Below are 19,750 nucleotides of genomic sequence, written 5' to 3' on the forward strand. Positions count from 1 at the left end.
AGGAGATGGGCGTGAGTGGCTAACTTAGAGCGGCAGTTGGGTGAGTGAGAGGGCTGAGTTTGAGTGAGGGGGCTGAGTGCGAGTGGTTGAGTTAATGAGGGGGATGGCTGTGATTAGCTGAGTGAGAGATGTGGACAGACTGTGAGCGGCAGAGTGAGTGCTGTTGGTGAAAGGCTGTTGGTGCCTGGAGTGCTCAGATCAGCTCTTATGATCGAAGGAAGGTTATTCCTACTATAGACCGCAATGGAGTTTCATCTGACTAATACGTAGGGTGCAGGGGGAGTGGGAGATCTTGTTGATGGTTTGTCCGAGAACCAGAGGATACAATCTTGGATTAATGGGCAGGCTAATTAAAACTGAGATAAGGAGGGATTTCTTCACTCAGAGGTGCTGATTCTTTAGATTTCTTTATCCAGAGGGCTGTGGAAGTTCAGGCATTGATTACATTCAAGACAGATTGACATCAAGCAATTATAAGTATAGTGCAGAAGGTGGCATTGAGCAAAATGACACGGCAAAATCGATAGGCCAGAAGACCTACTCTTGCCCCAGCACATGCGCACAACCACATACACTTCAACAACACAAACACATGCACACACCACACACACACCAGGGCACACACACACCCATCTGCACACCCACACACCAGCACACGTAGCCACACACACACACACCAACACATGCGTCTGCACACCTGCACAAACACCAGCATGTGACCACACGCCAGCACACACACACACACCCACACACATGCCAACACACACACCTACATACCGCACACACCAGCACACGCATCCGCAGGCCCACACACACACCAGTACACGCACCCGCATGCCGGAACACACACATCAGCACATGTGCACGCCCACACACATGTACATACCAGTATACTTGCCCGCAAGCCCGCTCACACACCAACATACGTGACCGCACACTTGTCAACACATGTGCCCGCATGCCAGCACATACGCACATGCCCACACACATACCAGCACACGCATTCGCACGCCCACACACACATCAGCACACACACCCGCATGCCGGAACACACACATTGACACATTGCATGCCCACACACACATACTAGTATACTTGCCCACACGCTTGCTCACACACTAGCACATGTGACGCACACTCATGCACGCACCAGCAACTTGCCCTCAGGTTAGTAACACACACCAGCACACACACTCTCAAGTGAGTACATACAACCAGCACATGCGCCCGCATGCCAGCACATGCACACACACATACCCACACACACATTTGCATATGCACACACCCACACCAGAACACACACACACACACACAACCACACCAGCACACACACATACCCACACACACACCAGCACATGCACATACCCACCAGCACACGTGCACATGCACACTAGCACATGTGCACCAGCAAATGCACATACCCACATACACACCAGCACACACATCCACACCAGCACATGCACACACACACACAAACACACTAGGACATGCACACCCACACACACCAGCACACACACACCCACACATCCATCAGCACACGTACACACCCACACACACATACAAGCACTAGCACACACCTTCATCTACACCAGCACACACACACACACCCACATCCACACCTGCACACACACCCACCCACATCCACACCAGCACACACACCCACCCACATCCACACCAGCACACGCACACACCCACATCCACACCAGCACACGCACACACCCACATCCACACCAGCACACACACACGCACACATCCACACAATACACACCAGCAAATACACACACACCCTCATACACACCAGTGCACACACACACACACCCACATATATGCCAGCGCACAGACACACACACACACACACGCACACATACGAGCACACACACACACCCTCATATGCACCAGCACACACATATGCATACCAGCATACACACACACACACACACACACACACACATCCATATACACAGCAACATATATATGCACCCACGTACATATATCCACATACACTGACCCTCTCATACATTAGTTACTTTCATTAGTTTTGGGTCAAACACAACAATTTATTGCTATGATATTGCTGTACCTTTGCTCAGCAATTGTTGCTTTCATTGATTTTTTTTTGTTGGAAATCAGTATATTTTTATTCCAAACCCTTTTTCTGATATTTATTCATCTGTCCCTTGAGTGCGAAAAACATTTAAATGTGTTCTTGAGCGAACAGGTTGGGAAAAGCCTGTTGGTGAGACCGCACCTGGAGTATCTTGTTCAAATTCTCATGACCATAGGAAGGATATTCCTGCCCTAGAGTGCAATGGACTTTGACCAGTCTAATACAAAGGGCATGGAGTGGGGCGTTGGGTTGTTTTTGGTGGATTCCAGAACCAGGGGATACAAGCTCGGATTAAGGGATAGCTTATTTGAAAAAGAGTTGAGGAGGAATTTCTTCACTCAGAGGATGATGAGTCTTTGGAGTTCTCTATCCCAAAGGGCTGTGGAAGCTCAGGTATTGAGCAAGTTCAAAACAGAGTGACACGTCAAACAGAAGCAGAAGGAAGCCAGACGACCCATCGCATCTGCACTGACCACAATCCCAACCAGGCCCCATTCCCATAAGGTCACATACGAATCCCCCTGGCATGAATTTGGCATGGTCAATCAACCTAATTTTGTACATCTTTGGACTGTGGGAGGAGACCGGAGCACCCAGACGAAGCTCACGCAGACACAGGGACAACATGCAAACTCCACATGGACAGTAGCCTGAGGCTGGGATTGAATCTGGGTCCCCTACACAGTGAGGAGGCAGTGCCAACCACTGTGCCACCACGCTGCCTCAATAGTGCAGAAAAGTGGCGTTGAGCTAAATGGCAGAGTGGACTCAATGGGCCAAAAGGCTTACTCTTGCCCCTATACTCCAAAAGCAAACTTGAGAATATTCTCCCACTCAATCGTGCAAAGCTTTTTTGAAATTCATGTATGTGATGTGGGCATCACTGGCTAGGCCAGCATTAGTAGCTAACTGCCCTCCATTACAGAGGGCATTTCACATTGCTGTGGGTCTCATACACATGTAGACCAGACTGGGTAATGAAATTTCTTGAAACATAGAACTCTACAGTGCAGAAAGAGCTCTTCAGCCCATTGAGTCTGCACCGGCCACAAACTCACCCAGACCCTACCCCCATATCCCTACGTATTTTACCCGCTAATCCCTCTAACCTATGTATCTCAGGAAACTAAGGGACAATTTTAGCAACATCTTTGGACTGTGGGAGGAAATTGGACCACCCGGAAGAAACCCACGCAGACACGAGGAGAATGTGCAAACTCCACACAGACAATGACCCGAGCTGGGAATCGAACCCAGGTCCCTGGAGCTGTGAAGCAGCAGTGCTAACCATTGTGCTACCGTGCCACCCAAATGGGCATTAGTGAACCAAGTGGTTTTTATGACAATCAATAAAGGTTTCATTAGACTTTTAATTCCAGATTTTTTTTATTGTTGTTAGATTTCACCACCTTCCATGGTGGGATTCGAACCCCCGTCCCCAGATCTTACCCTAGATTTCTGGATTTCTAGTCCAGTAAAAATGCTGCTGTTCCACCACCTTCTCTTATTAATGGCTATTTGCCCTAATCTCACTGCCATCAATCAGCTGAGGTCTAAGGTTACAGTTGTGTTAAAATGATTGTGAACAAGGAATCCGGTGCTGGTGGAGTTGAGTCCGTCTCCCATTTAGCACTGGCTCCATCATCCCACCGAACAACTCGCCGAGGTTTCTTTTGGCAGCGCAAGCAAATGATAATTCTGTACCATAAATCTTCAAAGAACCTGTTGACCAAGTGTGGAGTATTCAATTGTGGTAAGGTACCCAGTGGAGACATTCAGAACCTGTTCAGTGATTTTACAAAATGTAATTATCTGAAATGTCAGATCAAGGAGCTGAGATGATAATTCTTCCAAAGCACAAATATTCCACAGGAGTTCCCGATACAGATTAGGAAGTGATTCCGCTGAACAAGAAATCAATGATGACTAATATCCCCGTCTGGTACACCATCGACTGAAATTTTTGCAGGGCACAATATCTCTTCCACTTTATTGCAGCTAAAGCTTTGAATCCTCTGTGTAAAATAAACTCAGGACAAAGTGAAGCAGACAGATGGAAAACTGCCTCACCAGCAATAAAACACTTCACAAGTGCAGTCCCTGTTATTATGTACGAGATACAGCAGCTACGTTGGGGACAGCAAGATCCCAATGCAGCAGTGATTGGCCAACATAACTGCCCTCCCACACCACCACATTGCTGCCACTACTGCTCCAGCCCTTTCCTTCCTCTTTGACTCCAATCCACCCCTCCCCTCACTCCAGATCAGGTATAGGCTGCCATTGCCAGGGATTTCCACAATGACAAATATATTCACCAACACAGACAAGAATCACATCGCATTGTGTCATTACAACTAAATAACTTCATCTTAGTAGGAAACAATTAGCAAACACATTTACGTTGTGGTACTGTTCAGGAATATTCCCGTCTCCATGGATGGAAGCGGGACTAGGAAAGTGATTCCACAAAGACCACAGTGACCAGGATTACAGAGTAACACTCGCCAAAGCTCAGGCTGTGGGGAACTTGGAACTTCTCCTGGCATTCACTCAGGTTTTGCCTGGTCCGCACTCAGCAATCCCTCATGGGAGGGAGGGAGGAAGTGAGGGAGAGAGGGAGAAGGAGGAAGTGAAGGAGACATGAGGGAGAGGGGAAGGAGAAACAGAGGGTGAATGTAACAGAGAGAGGGGAAATGAAGGAGGCAGCAGGAAGGAAGGAGAGGAAGAGGGGAGGAGGGAAAGATGGATGAGTGATGGAGGGCAGGGGAGGAAAAAGGGAGAAAGTAGTGGCTATATTACAAGAGTTAAAATGTACCAATGAGACCTTAAACTGAAGCTCCTGTCAAATAGGTGTAAGATCCCAGAGTCAGTAATTGAAGACGAGAAGGGGAATCTTCCCAGTGTGAATATTGATCCCTCCATGTCTATCACTGAAACAGATTATGTGGTCTTTAATGCATTGCGGTTGATTGAACAAGTCCCACATTGGCTGAAAGAGAGCTTTGGGATGTCCTGAGGTGGTGAAAGGTTCAGTAGAAATCCAAATCCTTTCTTTGTCCCAAAGCTGGACATGGGTTGAGTGAGTGGTGATTGGAGAATAAAGATGAGCAGTTGCCTGGGTCCCACCAGGGGGAGATTCAGAGAGTCCAGTTCCCCTGCACTGTCTGTCCATTCCTTCCAGTCTCTGAAATCCAGGACTCGGGCCTCAGTTCCAGTTTATCATTCCCGGGAAGGTGTGGGGGAGCAGGAGGGGAGAGTGTTTTGTTTTTTCAAACAGTGATTCAGTCAACGCCGGATTATCCTTCTGCTCCTCGCAGCTTCCAGTGAGCGGTCAGTGCGCTGGAAGTGGATCAGAGCCGGGGATGGCTGTTAGCAGCAGTGAGCAGTGCAGTCAGTGACAGCAGCACCCGGTGTAAGGTGGGGAGCGGAGGGGATTGAGATGCACATCCTGCCACTCCCTTCGCGCACTGGACTTTCTCACACAGGAGACCGGTGTAGGGAGCGGGGCAGAGACACCTCCCGTTGTCCTCACACACTCCTCCATTCTCACACCGCGTCAGCAGGTTATCACACACGCCCGCTGTGAGAGAACAGAGTAATAGAAAGGTCAGCTCATTAAATAAACTCCCCACTTTATAGACTGTTTTGACTGTTCACATTTACAACAAGATTTTATACAGAGGAAAAATAATCAGAAGCCAAGGATATTGTAATGATTAATCAGGTCAGATTCCCAAGGGAATATCACAGATCTATAAAAAGAGGCCAGTCAGTCCATTGTGCCTGGACTGGAAGAAAAATAAAAGTTAAATACTCTCTGGCCATTCTAATCCTACCTCCCAGTAGTGTCCTTGAATGTTACAGCAGCCTAAGTACAGATCCAGGTACTTTTTTAATGAGTTTGAGGGTATCTACCCCCCACCAGCAAACCAGACAATAAATTCCAAACATCCACCACCCTCTGGGTGAAGAAATAGTATGAAAAATAGAGTCTTTAAAAGAAATTAATTAACAATGAGGAAAATGCAGGGGATCTCAATAAATAAAGAAACACAGGAAATAAAATTAAATTGTAAAGTATTCAACAAGAAACTTAAAAAAATCAACTGGTTAATCAGGGCAGAGAAAATGTCACTCAGAAGTGACAGAGAAAAGGCAGAAATATTAAAATACTTTCTATCAGCATTTCCCAAGAAGAATAACATGGAGGAGGTGACATTAATTAAGGGAGGATATAATTGATAAGTGAATCAAGCTTAGAGAGGATAACATCCCTGGTCCAGATGGATTACATGTATGGATATTTAAAGATGTTAGGAAGAGGGAGCAGAGGCATTAGAACAGAGATAGCAAGTTTAATCAGGAATGGGAATACTTCCAGAGGACAAGTGCACAGTTAATTCCAATGTTTAAAAAATGGAAGACCAAACAAGTCCAGCATTTGATAGACCGATAAGATTACCATTCCTAATAAGAAACGTAACGGAATCCTTATTCAAAAATATTGTTGTAAAAACATCTAGAACTAAAATTATAACAAAAGATATTCACACCGATTCAAGAAGAGAATACCCTTGTACTGCCTTCTCAGGACAAAACAAGCAACTATTGCATATGTGGGGTCGAACGTAAACAACAACATGGCTTTATTTAATAGCTATTAACTCCACAAAGGTTTGATTCAGGCTGAGGTAAAGATGGTGAAACAGTCGATAACGACACAAACCATACATATGATTAGATTTGCAAAGAGCCTCTTAAAGTGAAACAGAAGAACCTCAAACAAATAACTGTTCACTCGTATACTGATTCCACACTCACTCCTTGCTCACTCCTACTCCTGTTCCACACTCACTCCCTGTTCACTCCTATACTTGTTCCACACTCACTCCCTGCTCACTCCTACTCCTGTTCCACACTCACTCCCTGTTCCACACCAACTCCCTGCTCACTCCTACACCTGTTGCACACTCACTCACTCCTCACTCCTACACCTGTTCCACACTCACTCCCTCCTCACTCCTACACATGTTCCACACTTACTCCCTGTTCCAAACTCACTCCCTGCTCACTACTACACCTGTTCCACACTCACTCTCGGCTCACTCCTCCACCTGTTCCATACTCATTTCCTGTTCCAAACTCACTCCTTGCTCACTACTACACCTGTTCCACACTCACTCTCTGCTCACTCCTACACCTGTTCCATACTCACTCTCTGCTCACTCCTACATCTGTTCCTCAGTCAGTGAGGAATGAGGGAGGTTTGAGTGGAGTTTTTTTTTTCAGAAATGCACTCTGGGTTAGTAGATCTTAGATCAGAGAGCTTAGGTCATACTTACAGCCCTTGGTGACAATGTCCGGGAGACCTGGAGAGGGAAAGAGAAACAAAGATTCAGAGATAAGTCTGAATAACAGTCTTTATCTATAAGCATATCAATGCCACTCCACACAATCAGTGGTCATGAGGTTGACTTTACTAAAACTCATGGACAAAAGTTTCTCTATGATCTTTGAATGACAGGCTGCATTTTCTGACCACTCACAGCAGCCCCCTGGGTGAGATGAGATTGAGTTGCTCAATCGGTTTATTTTGACACTCATGGGTAAGTGGATTCCAGTAAATCATGATTCATGTGTAAGTGCATAGCGTTAATATATGAGTGTGTCAGTAGTCACATATAGCTCTTTCCCATTGCCAATTCATGTCGCTATCTGTTGACTGAACTCGATGTGTTCCAGACACAGCAATGACCACAAATATCCCTCCCAGAATTCAGTGCCCAGTTCACTCACAGAGATTTATTATAAAGTGATGTGTTTCCCTGCAACCCTGCTCCAGCTGTTTCCCAGATGCTCATCTAGCTATTAATATTCCATACGCACATTAGTCTTCACCGCATTGCTGCCTGTACATCTTTGTGTGTGTCCACAATGAGATTTCATCATATTTATTCCAATAGACGACTATAACCTCACCCCCTGCAGAATGTCATCAATTTCACCTTGCCCATTGACTCTGTCATACCACCTAGAGAGGGGTTCAAAAATCGGAGAGGGCTCTGATAGAGAAAATAAGGAGAATGAGTTTTCAAGCGGCAGAAGGATCGGCAACCAGAGGAGACAGATTGAAGATAACTGGGACATAAGCCAGAGAGGGAGATGGGGAAATATTTTTAACTTAGCAGGCTGTTACCACCGGAAATTGTGGGAGTGCAAGATCAATGGGAGTAATTCCAATAGTAACTTTCAACAGGGAATTGGAACAATACTTGATAAAGGAGAACTTTCTAGGGTTATGGGGGAAGAGCAGGGGGAGTGGGACTATTTTGTTTGCACTTGTTTCATCGAAGCAAATGAATAGGAGCAGGAGGCCATTCGGCCCTCTGCACCTGCTCCCCATTCATCTGATCCGGCTCCCCCCATATCTGTAAAGTCCCTTTGCCTGAAAAGCTATATCTAACTCCTTCTTGAAGGCGTACAATGTTTTGGCCTTAACTGCTTTCAAATCCCACAGGTTACCATTTTCAGGGTGAAGACATTTCTCACTTCAGTCCTAAACGGTCTACACTGTATCCTTGGACTAATATGCCTGGTTCTGGACTCTCCCACCATCGTGAATAACCTCTTCCTGTGTCTGCCCTGTTTGGTCCTGTTAAAAAGTTATACGTTTCTGTGAGATTTCCCCCTCATTCTTCTGAACTCCAGCGAATATAATCCAAATTGACTCAATCTCTCTTCTTTCTATAGCAAGTACTTCCTTCCTTAGAGGAGGCCAAAACTACACAGACAATTCCAGATGTGCTCTCACCGATGTCCTGTATAATTGCAGCGACACAGTAAAAAGTCTGACAACACCAGGTTTTAGTCCAACCGATTTATTTGATAATACTCACAAGCTTTCAAGGTTTCTCTGTCAGGTGAATGGAGAGTTCTGGCCTCAGACAGAGCATATAAAGCACAGACAGTTTAGAGATTACTGATTAGAATGCGAATCCTTACACCTAACCTGCTGTTCAAGACCTGAAGTGGCCGACAATGTGAGTGGAAGCAGCATTGATCACAGGTTACAGAGATGTGTATTGTCTCCAGACAGTACAGTAAGTGAGGTTTTGCAAACCCAGGCAAGTCACGGGGGTTACAGATAGTGCGACATGAACCCAAGATCCCTGTTGAGACCGTCCTCATGTGTGCGGAACTTGGCTATCAGTCTCTGTTCAGCGACTCTGTGCTGTCGTGTGTCGTGAAGGCCACCTTGGAGAATGCTTACCCGAAGGTCAGAGGCTGAATGCCCGTGACCACTGAAGTGTTTGCCAACAGGAAGGGAACAGTCTTGCCTGGTGATTGTCGAGCGATCGAGTGAAGGCGGCCTTCACGACACACGACAGCGCAGAGTCGCTGAACAGAGACTGATAGCCAAGTTCCGCACACATGAGGACAGTCTCAACAGGGATCTTGGGTTCATGTCGCACTATCTGTAACCCCCGTGACTTGCCTGGGTTTGCAAAACCTCACTTATTGTACTGTCTGGAGACAATACACATCTCTGTAACCTGTGATCAGTGCTCCTTCCACTCACATTGTCATCCACTTCAGGTCTTGAACAGCAGGTTAGGTGTAAGGATTCGCATTCTAATCAGTAATCTCTAAACTCTCTAAACTGTCTGTGCTTTATATGCCCTGTCTGAGGCCAGAACTCTCCTTCACCTGACAAAGAGGGAAACCTCAAAAGCTTGTGGGTATTATCAAATAAATCGGTTGGACTAAAACCTGGTGTTGTCAAACTTTTTACTGTGTTTACGCCAGTCCAATGCCGGCATACCCACATCATAATTGCAGCGAGACATGCCTGCTCCTGTATTCAAATCTTCCAGCTAAGAAGGCCAACATATCATTTGCTTTCCTTAACACCTGCTGCATCTACATACTTACCTTCAGTGTACAAGGAAATTCAAGTCTCGTTGCCCTTTCAGGTAATGATCTGCCTTGCTGTTCTTCCTACCAAAACAGGTAACCTCATAGTTATCCACATTACATTGCACCTGTCATGCATTTGCCCATTAAATCAGCTTATTGTCCTCACAGCTCACTCTCCTACCCAACTTTGTCTCCTCTGAAAAGCTGAAGATATTGCACCTAAATATTGCATATAATCATGACTAGCTGGGGTCCTAGCAGCAGTCCCTTCAATAACCTACTCATTACTGCCTGCCATTGAAAAATGACCCATTTATTCCAACTCTGTTTCCCGTCAGCCAACCAGATTTCTATCCATTGCAATACACTACCCTCAATCCCATGTGTTTTAATTTTACACACTAATATCTGATGTAGGACTTGGTCAAAATCCAAATAAATGACACTTGCTGGCTCTCCTTCAACAACTCTACTAGTTACACCCTTAAAGAATTGTCTTAGATTTGTCGAGCACAATTCCCCCTTTTGTAAATCCATCTTGATCCTGTCCAATTCCAGCACTGTTTACCAAATGCTCTGCTATAAATTCCTCGAGAATGGACTCTAGGGTTTTGCCCATTACTGACATCAGGCTGATTGGTCTATAATTCCGTTATTTCTCTACCTCTCTTTTTAAATAGTGTCGTTATAGTAGCTGTAGGAACTGTTCTAATCCGTAGGAACTGTTCCTAAGTCTGTAGAATCTTGGAAGTTGACCACCAGTGCTTCCATTGTTTCTAGAGAGATGTTCTTTGGTACTCTTGAATATTGATTATCAGACCTTGGGATGTTTTGGCATTCAATCCCATCAATTTTCCCAACAGAGGAATAGATGGATCTTTGGGTGCTTACTCACAGATCCCTGAAGGTGGAAGTACAGATGTTAAAAAGGCATATTGGATACTTGTTTTTATCAGTCACGGCACTGATGATAAGAGCAAGGAGGTAAATTTGGAGAATGTGGGTTAGGATACAACTGGGGGAACTGCATGCAGTTCTGGTCACCTCACCATAGTAGGATGTGATTGCACTATAGAGGAAATTCACTGAGGATGTTGCCTGGAATGGGGCACTTGAGCTATAACAAGAGGCTAGATGGGCTTGTGTTTTTATCTTTATAGCCGAGGAGGCTGTGGTGGGGCAGGGGAGAACATGATTGAGAAGTATATGATTATGAGGGGAATGGACAGGGTAAGTAGGAAGCAGCTGTTACCCTTGGTTGAGGGGTCAATCATGAGGGGGCATAGTTACAGGGTGAGGGGCAGTAGATTCAGAGGTATTTGAGAAAGCCTGATTTCACTCAGCGGGTGGTGAGAATCTGGAATGCACTGTCAGGGAAAATTGTGGAGACTGGAAATCTTACAACCTTTAAAAAGTATTTGGATGACCATTGACATATGATAACATTCAAGGACATGGGACAAGCGCTAGAAAATGGGATTAGTGTGACCTTGTGTTAGTTATTGTTCGCACAGACTTGATGGGCCAAAGGGTCAATTCTGAATGTCCGACTCTGTGCACCATTTTTCTGCCAATATCGATTTCCTTTCATTCCTCCCTTTCACTAAAGTCTATAGTCCTCAACATTTCTGGTACATTATTTGTTGCCTTCATTGTCAAGTCAGAACCAAAGTATGTACGTAGTTGTCCAGCCATTTATGCCCTCCCCATTAGAGACCTCCCTGTTTCTGACTGTAAGGGACCTACATTTGCCTTCACAAATATTTTACTCTTCAGATAACTATAGAAAATTTTACAATGTGTCTTTTTTTATATTCCCAGCCTCGTTAATCTCATATTGTATTTTCCTCTTGATAATCAATCGTCTTTTGCTGTATATTAAACTGCTCCCAATCCTCACGTCTGTTCATCTTTTATTTCTAGCCAATTTGTATGCCTCTCCCTTGGATCTAACACTAGCTCTAATTTCCCATGTATGTCATGGTTTCCCATTTCAGTTTTGCACCAGACAGGGGTGAACAATTGTTGCAGTTCACCCAGGCACTTTTTGAATATTTGCCATTGCCTATCCACAGTCATCCATTCAGGTATTGTTCCCCAATCTGTTGTGAGCCATCAAGAGTTTCAGAAAGCTATCACGGGAAGGTCGGTCCGAAGGGCAGCCTCTCCCCATGCTGTCCGTTCCTCTGTCTCATCCCCAGTTGTGTGAGTCCCAGTTTGCAATGAACACAGTCACAGACGTCCACTGAGTCGGACAATGGAGAAGCGGGAGTGGAGAATGAAATCCGGGGAATGAATCTCTCCGCCCGTTTACTCACAGATATTGGCCGTCCCTTTGGGGATTGGGAGGTAGGAGCCAGCTCTCCACCGCCGCCCTTGAAAGCCTTTCCGGCATCTCCCGCAGTCCGGCCCTGTCGTGTTGTGCTCGCACACGCAGCTCAGCCTGTCCCGCTTCATGATGCAGTTGTTGGCGTGAAGATTGCACTTACACCTGGAAAAGAAAGGAGAGCGGGAGATGCTCAGAATCCAGGATTCTCCATTTCCCCCTCTCACCCTTCATCACCCTGCAGGGACACAGCCACATTTCTCAGTGTAGGGGCAGCAGGACAGTTTCTGCTGGTGTTTCTGCCCATTGATTCCGAGCAGCAGCAAATTAGGGGGGATTTGTAACCAGCTCAGCCCCAAGCCCCCCCAAAGGGAGAACTTGGATTCTTATAGCACCTGTCCCCTCCTCAGGACCTTCCACTGACTGTCAAGCTCTCTGAAAATGTACTGGTGAAATTGCAGAATCTTCCTTTCTTAATAACAACAACATCACCAGTACACTTTCATTTCTCTAGCGCCTTTCAATATAGATTTACAATCCGATCCCAAATTGTTTTGAAGTAGTTTTATTTTAAATCAGCACATATTGCCCATCCCTAATGTTCAGCACTGTGGTGCAGTGGTTAGCACTGCTGCCTCACAGCACTGGGCAGTTTGCACATTCTGTGTGGGTTTCCTCCGGGTGCTCTGGTTTCCTCCCACACTCTAAAGATGTACAGGTTACGTTGGTTAGCCATGGTAAATTGCCCATTAGTGTCAGGGGCATCAGCAGGGTAAATCCATGAGGTTACTGGGATAGGGCCTGGGTGGGATTGTTGTCAGTGCAGGCATGATGGACCGAATGGTCTCCATTCTGGGATTTTATGATCCTATACATTCTGAGAATCAACCATATTGCAGTGGACCTGGAGTCACATTTCGATCAGAACTTGTCAGTGGATCTCTAGGTTTCTAGTCCAGTGACAATTCCACTGCCTCCCCTTGAGTGTTATCAAATCAAATATAACCATTGGTGTCCGTGCCTTCCGCTGCCTGGACCCTCAGCCCTGGAAATCACTGCCTGAAACCTTTCCCAGTTTGTTGGTGGCATAGTGGTTAGCACTGCTGCCTCACAGCACCAGGGACCCAGGTTCAATTCCCAGCTTGTGTCACACTCTGTGTGGAGTTTGCACGTTCTCCTTGTGTCTGCATAGGTTTCCTCTAGAAAGACATGCTGGTTAGGTCCATTTACCTGAACAGACGCTGGAGTCTAGTGACTAAGGGAATTTAACAGTATCGTCATTGCAGAGTTAATGTAAGTCTTAGTTGTAACTAATAAATCAGCTCTAAACAAATAAACTTTTAAACTCCTCTGACAGTTAAACCTCCCTCTTCATTCAATCTTCAATTCACCCTTTCTAATATCTCCTCATGTGACTCAATGTTCCACTCTGATTTACAGTCTCTGATTTACATTTACCTCTTTCAAAGGTGCTATATAAATGCAGGTTGTTGCTGTTTAGTGAAGACAATTTGGAAAAGCCCAAGCCCAAAGGGTCATCCTGACCCGAAACTTTGGTTCTGTTCCCTCTCCACAGATACTATCAGACCTGCTGAGATTTTCCAGCATTTTCTGTTTTTGTTGTGTTGGGAATGCTGAGATTGGAGGGAGAAGGGTGTCAGTCTCTGCAGTGAATTGTGAGAATGTGGCTCTCGGTGTTAATAGCTTTGAGCCGCTGTTTCACTCTCTGCTGAAGAAAAGCTTCAAAATCTGCAGTTTGCTCATTTTACAAAAATTCCCAGCTCTGCCAGCTTTTTATTTTATTAAATTCAGCAAAACCCAGATTGTTCCTGGGAGATGGCTGAACAGCAGCGTAAACATTTTCCAGCTCCTGTTCTTTAATTAGTGTCTGAAAATTCTCCTGGATTAAGAACTCTGGTGAATCTCTTGGAAGCCTGAACAAAAGGGAATGAAGCCCAGGATCCCGGAGATTGTATGATGGGTGAATGGGAATGCACTGATACAGACTGAATGGACTTTGGACAGGAAGGGAATCTTAAAACAGAATCATTCATTAAATCATGGACCGCTTTGATAGAGTAAATGAGGAGAAACTGTTCCCATTGACAGGAGGGTCGGTAACAGGATGAATTAATTAGAGAAAGATCCAGAGGGAGAGATTTTTTTTTACACAGTATTGTGATCTGGAATTCACTGTCTGAAAGGACGGTGGAAGCAGGCTGAATAATAATTGGGAAATGTTAAGAGTGATAGGGAAACAGTGAGGGACTAGGTCTAATTGGATTGCTCTTTTACAGATCTAGCACAGGAATATACGGATGGAACAGCTTCTTTATCTTCAATCTGGTTCTCTGAATTCTGATGAGACTGGAGGTGGGCGGTGTTGAGAGTAAAGGGATAGGTTCTGTTCACTTGCTACTGAGAGATTGGCTGAAGGGTGAACGGGAAATCATTCCCTCAGTGTCAGCCAGCCAGCAGATCACAGAACTCACCAACAAGCCCATCACCAGAGGCAGGGGAGGCTGTCACAATGCTGGAGTGCATGCACTGTCATAATGCTTGTGTGTACGCACTGTCACAATGCTGATGTATACGCACTGTCACAATGCTGGAGTGTACACACTGTCTCAATGCCGGCATATATGCATTGTCGCAATGCTGGCATGTACGCACTGTCACAATGCTGGCATGTACGCACTGTCACAATGCTGGTGTGCACGCAGCGTCACAATGCTGGAGTCTACGCACCGTCACAATGCTGGAGTCTATGCACCGTCACAATGCTGGTGTCTATGCACCATCAGAATGCTGGTGTGTACACAGCATCACAATGCTGAAGCGTACACACTATTACAGTGCTCATGTGTACGCAGCATCACAATGCTAGTGTGTATGCACTGTCACAATGCTAGAGTGTACACAGCGTCACAATGCTGGTGTGCACACAGCATCACAATGCTGGTGCGTATGCAGCCTCACAATGCTTGTGTGTATGCAGCATCATAATGTTGGTGTCTATGCACCATCACAATGTTGGTGTCCCTGCACCATCCCAATGCTGGTGTGTACGCAGCGTCACAATGCTGGTGTGCATGCAGCATCACAGTGTTGGCTTCTACACACCGTCACAATGCTGGTGAGTATGCACCGTCACAATGCTGGTGAGTATGCACCGTCACAATGCTGGTGAGTATGCACCATCACAATGCTGGTGAGGACGCACCATCACAATGCTGGTGTCTATGCACCATCACAATGCTGGTGAGGACGCACCATCACAATGCTGGTGTCTATGCACCGTCACAAGGCTGGAGTGTATGTAGCGTCACAATGCTAGTGTGTACAGACAATAATGATACTAGTGTGTGTGCAGCGTCACAATGCTGGTGCACACACGATCACACAGCCATTCAGGAAAGGATTTAGAGTCAGCACTCAGGCAGCATATAATGCTGAGTGACCACCGTAGGGGTGTGCATGAGAAAGGGACTGGGTGATCCCAATCTGTCCTGTAAATCCCTCACCAGTTACTGAGCACTCATTCCAGAGACTCTGGGCAGAAGCATCGAGGAGCTCTCACCCTCTGAGAAACTCCCTAGAATGAGAGTGACTCGAGATGTTAGACCTGGCAAAATGATCCAGATGTTAGACCTGAGAGAGACTTCAGCTGTTAGCCCTAACAGACTGACTCCAGATGTTCCCCCTGATATTGTTCCCCAGATGTTTGGTCTAATTGTGCTCTCCAGTAGGGGAGGGGTTGGTGTAGTGGTAATGCCACTGGATTAGTAATCCAGAGAGCTCAAGTTAAAGTTTGGTGAACATGGGAGCAAATCCCACCACGGCAGCTGGGTGGAGTTTTATTCCAATTGATAAAATCGGGAAATAAAAATTAGTCTCAGGAATGGTGGCCATGAAATCATATCATTGATTGTTGTAAATCTTGACCATTAATTCTGATTTAAGTCCTCAAGGGAAGGAAATCTGACATCTTTACCAAGTCTGGCCTACATGTAACTCCAGACCCACAGCAATGTAGTTGACTCTTAACTGCCCCTCTGAAATTGTCTCGTAATCTCTTCAGTTGAAGGACAATTGGAACATAAGAACATAAGAAATAGGAGCAGGAGTAGGCCATCTAGCCCTTCGAGCCTGCCCTGCCATTCAATAAGATCACGGCTGATCTGAAGTGGATCACTTCCACTTTCCCGCTTTCCCCCCATAACCCTTAATTCCCCTGTCTATCAAAAACCTATCTACCCGTGTCTTAAATATATTTAGTGAGGTAGCCTCCACCACTTCAACAGGCAGAGAATTCAGAGATTCACTACCCTTTGAGTGAAGAAGTTCCTCCTCAACTCTGATCTAACCAGGTCTCCCCTTATCTTGAGGCCATGCCCTCTAGTCCTGCTATCCTTTCTAAGTGGGAAGAATCTCTCTACCTCTACCCTATCCATCCCCTTCATTATCGTATACATCTCTATAAGATCCCCCCTCATCCTTCTAAACACCAACGAGTACAGACCCAACCTATTTCGTCTCTCTTCATAGTCCAACCCCCTCATCTCCGGTATCAGCCTAGTGAACCTCCTCTGCACTCCCTCCAAGGCCAATATATCCTTGCGCAAGTGTGGCGACCAAATCTGCACACAGTACTCCAGCTGCGGCCTCACCAGTACCCTGTACAGTTGCAGAAAGACCTCCCTATTTTTATATTCTATCCCCCTCGCTATCTTTGCCAGTGGTATTCTTACCCCACCCCCCAAAAAAAGATGGTGACACTGACTCAATGTCACCCTGATTATACTCCACAGATGTTGACCTTGATCCGGTGCCACTCACATCTTCCCCCTTATCATGCTTCTCAAATGTTGACCCAGTTCCCCTCCCCCAACATACTTGACCATGTTGGGGCACCCCCCAGATGTTCCCTCTGCTGGTGCACCCCAGATGTTGAGCCTGGCCCTTTGCTCCCTGGAGGTGAATTGTGGCCTCAGTGACTCTACCCAGAAGGGTCAGGGAGCTCTCACCTGCCGCGGATGTCCAGGTTGGAGATGGCGTAGAAGTACTTGGACAGGTTGAGTGGGTCGACACTGGTGGGTCCAGTGGCCGGCCGGAGAAGCCTGATCCTCAGGTCGGTCAGGGTGAAGAAGTCCCTCAGCTTCTTGGTGGTGTCCAGCTGGCCATACAGCGAGGCCATGTCACCGAGACGCGGACCCCCAAACTGGGACAAGCGTTCCTGGATCTCGAAGCGAACCATTTTGTCCACCTTCCACACGTATCCCCTGGAGTACTCCTCTGTGCAGATGATGTCCAGCACTGAGGCCGGTCTCAGATCCCGGGCCCTCCTCGCCTCCATCCCAAAGGAGTTGAGGCAATCAGCTGCGTAGAACTGGTAAGGCTGCCACGTCCGGCCATGGTCCAGAGACTTCTCCAGGACCATCTGCTCCGGCCGGCCCGACTCGAAGGTGATGACGATGTCCTCGGTCAGCTCGATACTCTTACCCCAGGACAGAGTGATGTTCACCAGGAGGGGCTTCGGAAAATTCTTCCAGGAAACACTTTGCCAAAAAGTGCTGGGAATCCGTCCCTCATCATCCAACATCAGCTCAGGTGGGTGTGCGAGCTCGGGCGTGCGAGCGTCACACTCATTGTTGCACATGTATGGATTCTCCTGGGAATAGAGACAGAGTAACACAGGTTAGATACGAGAAACATTCCCTCTACACCAACCCCATCAAACGCCCAGGACAGATACAGCACGGGGTTAGATACAGAGGAAAGCTCCCTCTACACTGTCCCCATCGAACACTCCCAGGACAGGTACAGCACGGCATTAGATACGGAGAAAATCTCCCTCTGCCATAAGGGGAGAGTATTTCCCAAATGCCATGTAGTCTTTTCCCGTGTATGTAGTTATGTTGATTTTAGTTTCTCAATCTGAACAAAGTTAATTTTCTGTCAGGAAGTGACAAACAGAATTAAAAGACTGAGTCAGACTGTAGATGTTCTAAAACACAGCTCTAACAGGTGCTGCTATTATTGTTCTTTATAGGCAATGGTCTGATTATTATTGTGGATGTTTAAGTGACTGAAGGTTTCACCAATGTTAGATACAGAGTAAAGCTCCCTCTACACTGTCCCCATTTAACACTCCCAGGATAAGTACAGCACGGGGTTAGATACAGAGTAAAGCTCCTTCTACACTGTCCCCATCAAACACTCCCAGGACAGGGACAGCACGGGGTTAGATACAGAGTAAAGCTCTCTCCACACTGTCCCCATCAAACACTCCCAAGACAGGTACAGCATGGGGTTAGATACAGAATAAAGCTCACTCTAAACTGTTCCCATCAAACACTCCCAGGACAGGTACATCACGGGGTTAGGTACAGAGTAAAACTCACGCTATGCTGCCCCCATCAAACACTCCCAGGACAGGTACAGCACAGGGTTAGATACAGAGTAAAGCTCCCTCGACACTGTCCCCATCAAACACTCCCAGGACAGGTACATCATGGGGTTAGATACAGAGTAAAGCTCTCTCTACATTGTCCCCATCAAATACTCCCAGAGCAGGTACAACACGGGGTTAGATGCAGAGTAAAGTTCCCTCTACACTGTCCTCATCAAACACCCCCAGGACAGGTAAAGCACAGGGTTAGATACAGAGTAAAGCTCTGTCTACACTGATCCCATCAAACACTGCCGAACAAGTGTAACATGGGGTTAGATAAAGAGTAAAGCTCCCCTCTACACTGTCTTCATCAAACACTCCCAGGACAAGTGCAGCACAGGGTTAGATACAGATTAAAGCTCTGTCTACACTGTTCCCATCAAACAACTCTTGAACAGGTACAGCAAGGGTTTAGATACAGAGAATAATTGTGTATTTAGATCTCCAAATGACATTTAATCAGGTGCTGCATAAATAACTGGTGCATGAAGTAAAGGCCTCTTGTAATTTGAGGAAATGTGTCAGCATGTACTGAAATCTGGCTGTCAGATAGAAAACAGAGTTGGAACAAATGGGTCCTTTTCAGAGTGGGAAGGTGTAACTAGTGGAGTACTGCAGGGATCAGTCCTTGGCCTGCAATTATTCACTATTTACATTAATGACCTAGAGGAAGGAACAGAATGTAACATTTCCAAAGTTGCTGATGATACGAAGATTGGTGGAAGGGCAGAGATGTGATGAGAATATTGTCATTCTGCAATGGGATATAGAATAGGTAACTGGGCGTAATGGACTGATTCTGCGTCGTAAAATGTTATGATTCTTTGATTCTAAATGAGAGTGGTTACTCAGAGGGGAACCTGGAGGCGATGGTGTTCCGATCTACCTGCTGCCCTTGTGGAGGGAATGGGTTTGAGGGGTGCTGTTGAGGTAGTCTTGGTGA

At 46.2% G+C, this 19,750-nt stretch overlaps 1 protein-coding gene across 1 annotated transcript in view; it reads right to left on the reverse strand.

Annotated features, from left to right (window-relative positions):
• Window positions 1–3,570: 3,570 nt before the first annotated feature.
• LOC145348487 (netrin-G1-like) overlaps window positions 3,571–19,750 on the reverse strand; it is a 41,545-nt gene continuing 25,365 nt past the window's right edge. The window contains exons 2-5 of the mRNA XM_080196676.1: window positions 17,381–18,024; window positions 12,346–12,518; window positions 7,453–7,479; window positions 3,571–5,690 (exon numbers count right to left, since the gene is read on the reverse strand). Of these exons, the coding sequence (XP_080052802.1) occupies window positions 5,461–5,690; window positions 7,453–7,479; window positions 12,346–12,518; window positions 17,381–18,024 (1,074 nt within the window). The 3' untranslated portion in view covers window positions 3,571–5,460. The remainder of the gene's footprint in view (window positions 5,691–7,452; window positions 7,480–12,345; window positions 12,519–17,380; window positions 18,025–19,750) is intronic.

The sequence above is a fragment of the Carcharhinus amblyrhynchos genome, chromosome 9, assembly GCF_965287045.1.
Source record: "Carcharhinus amblyrhynchos chromosome 9, sCarAmb.v2.hapA, whole genome shotgun sequence".
NCBI lineage: Eukaryota > Metazoa > Chordata > Chondrichthyes > Carcharhiniformes > Carcharhinidae > Carcharhinus > Carcharhinus amblyrhynchos.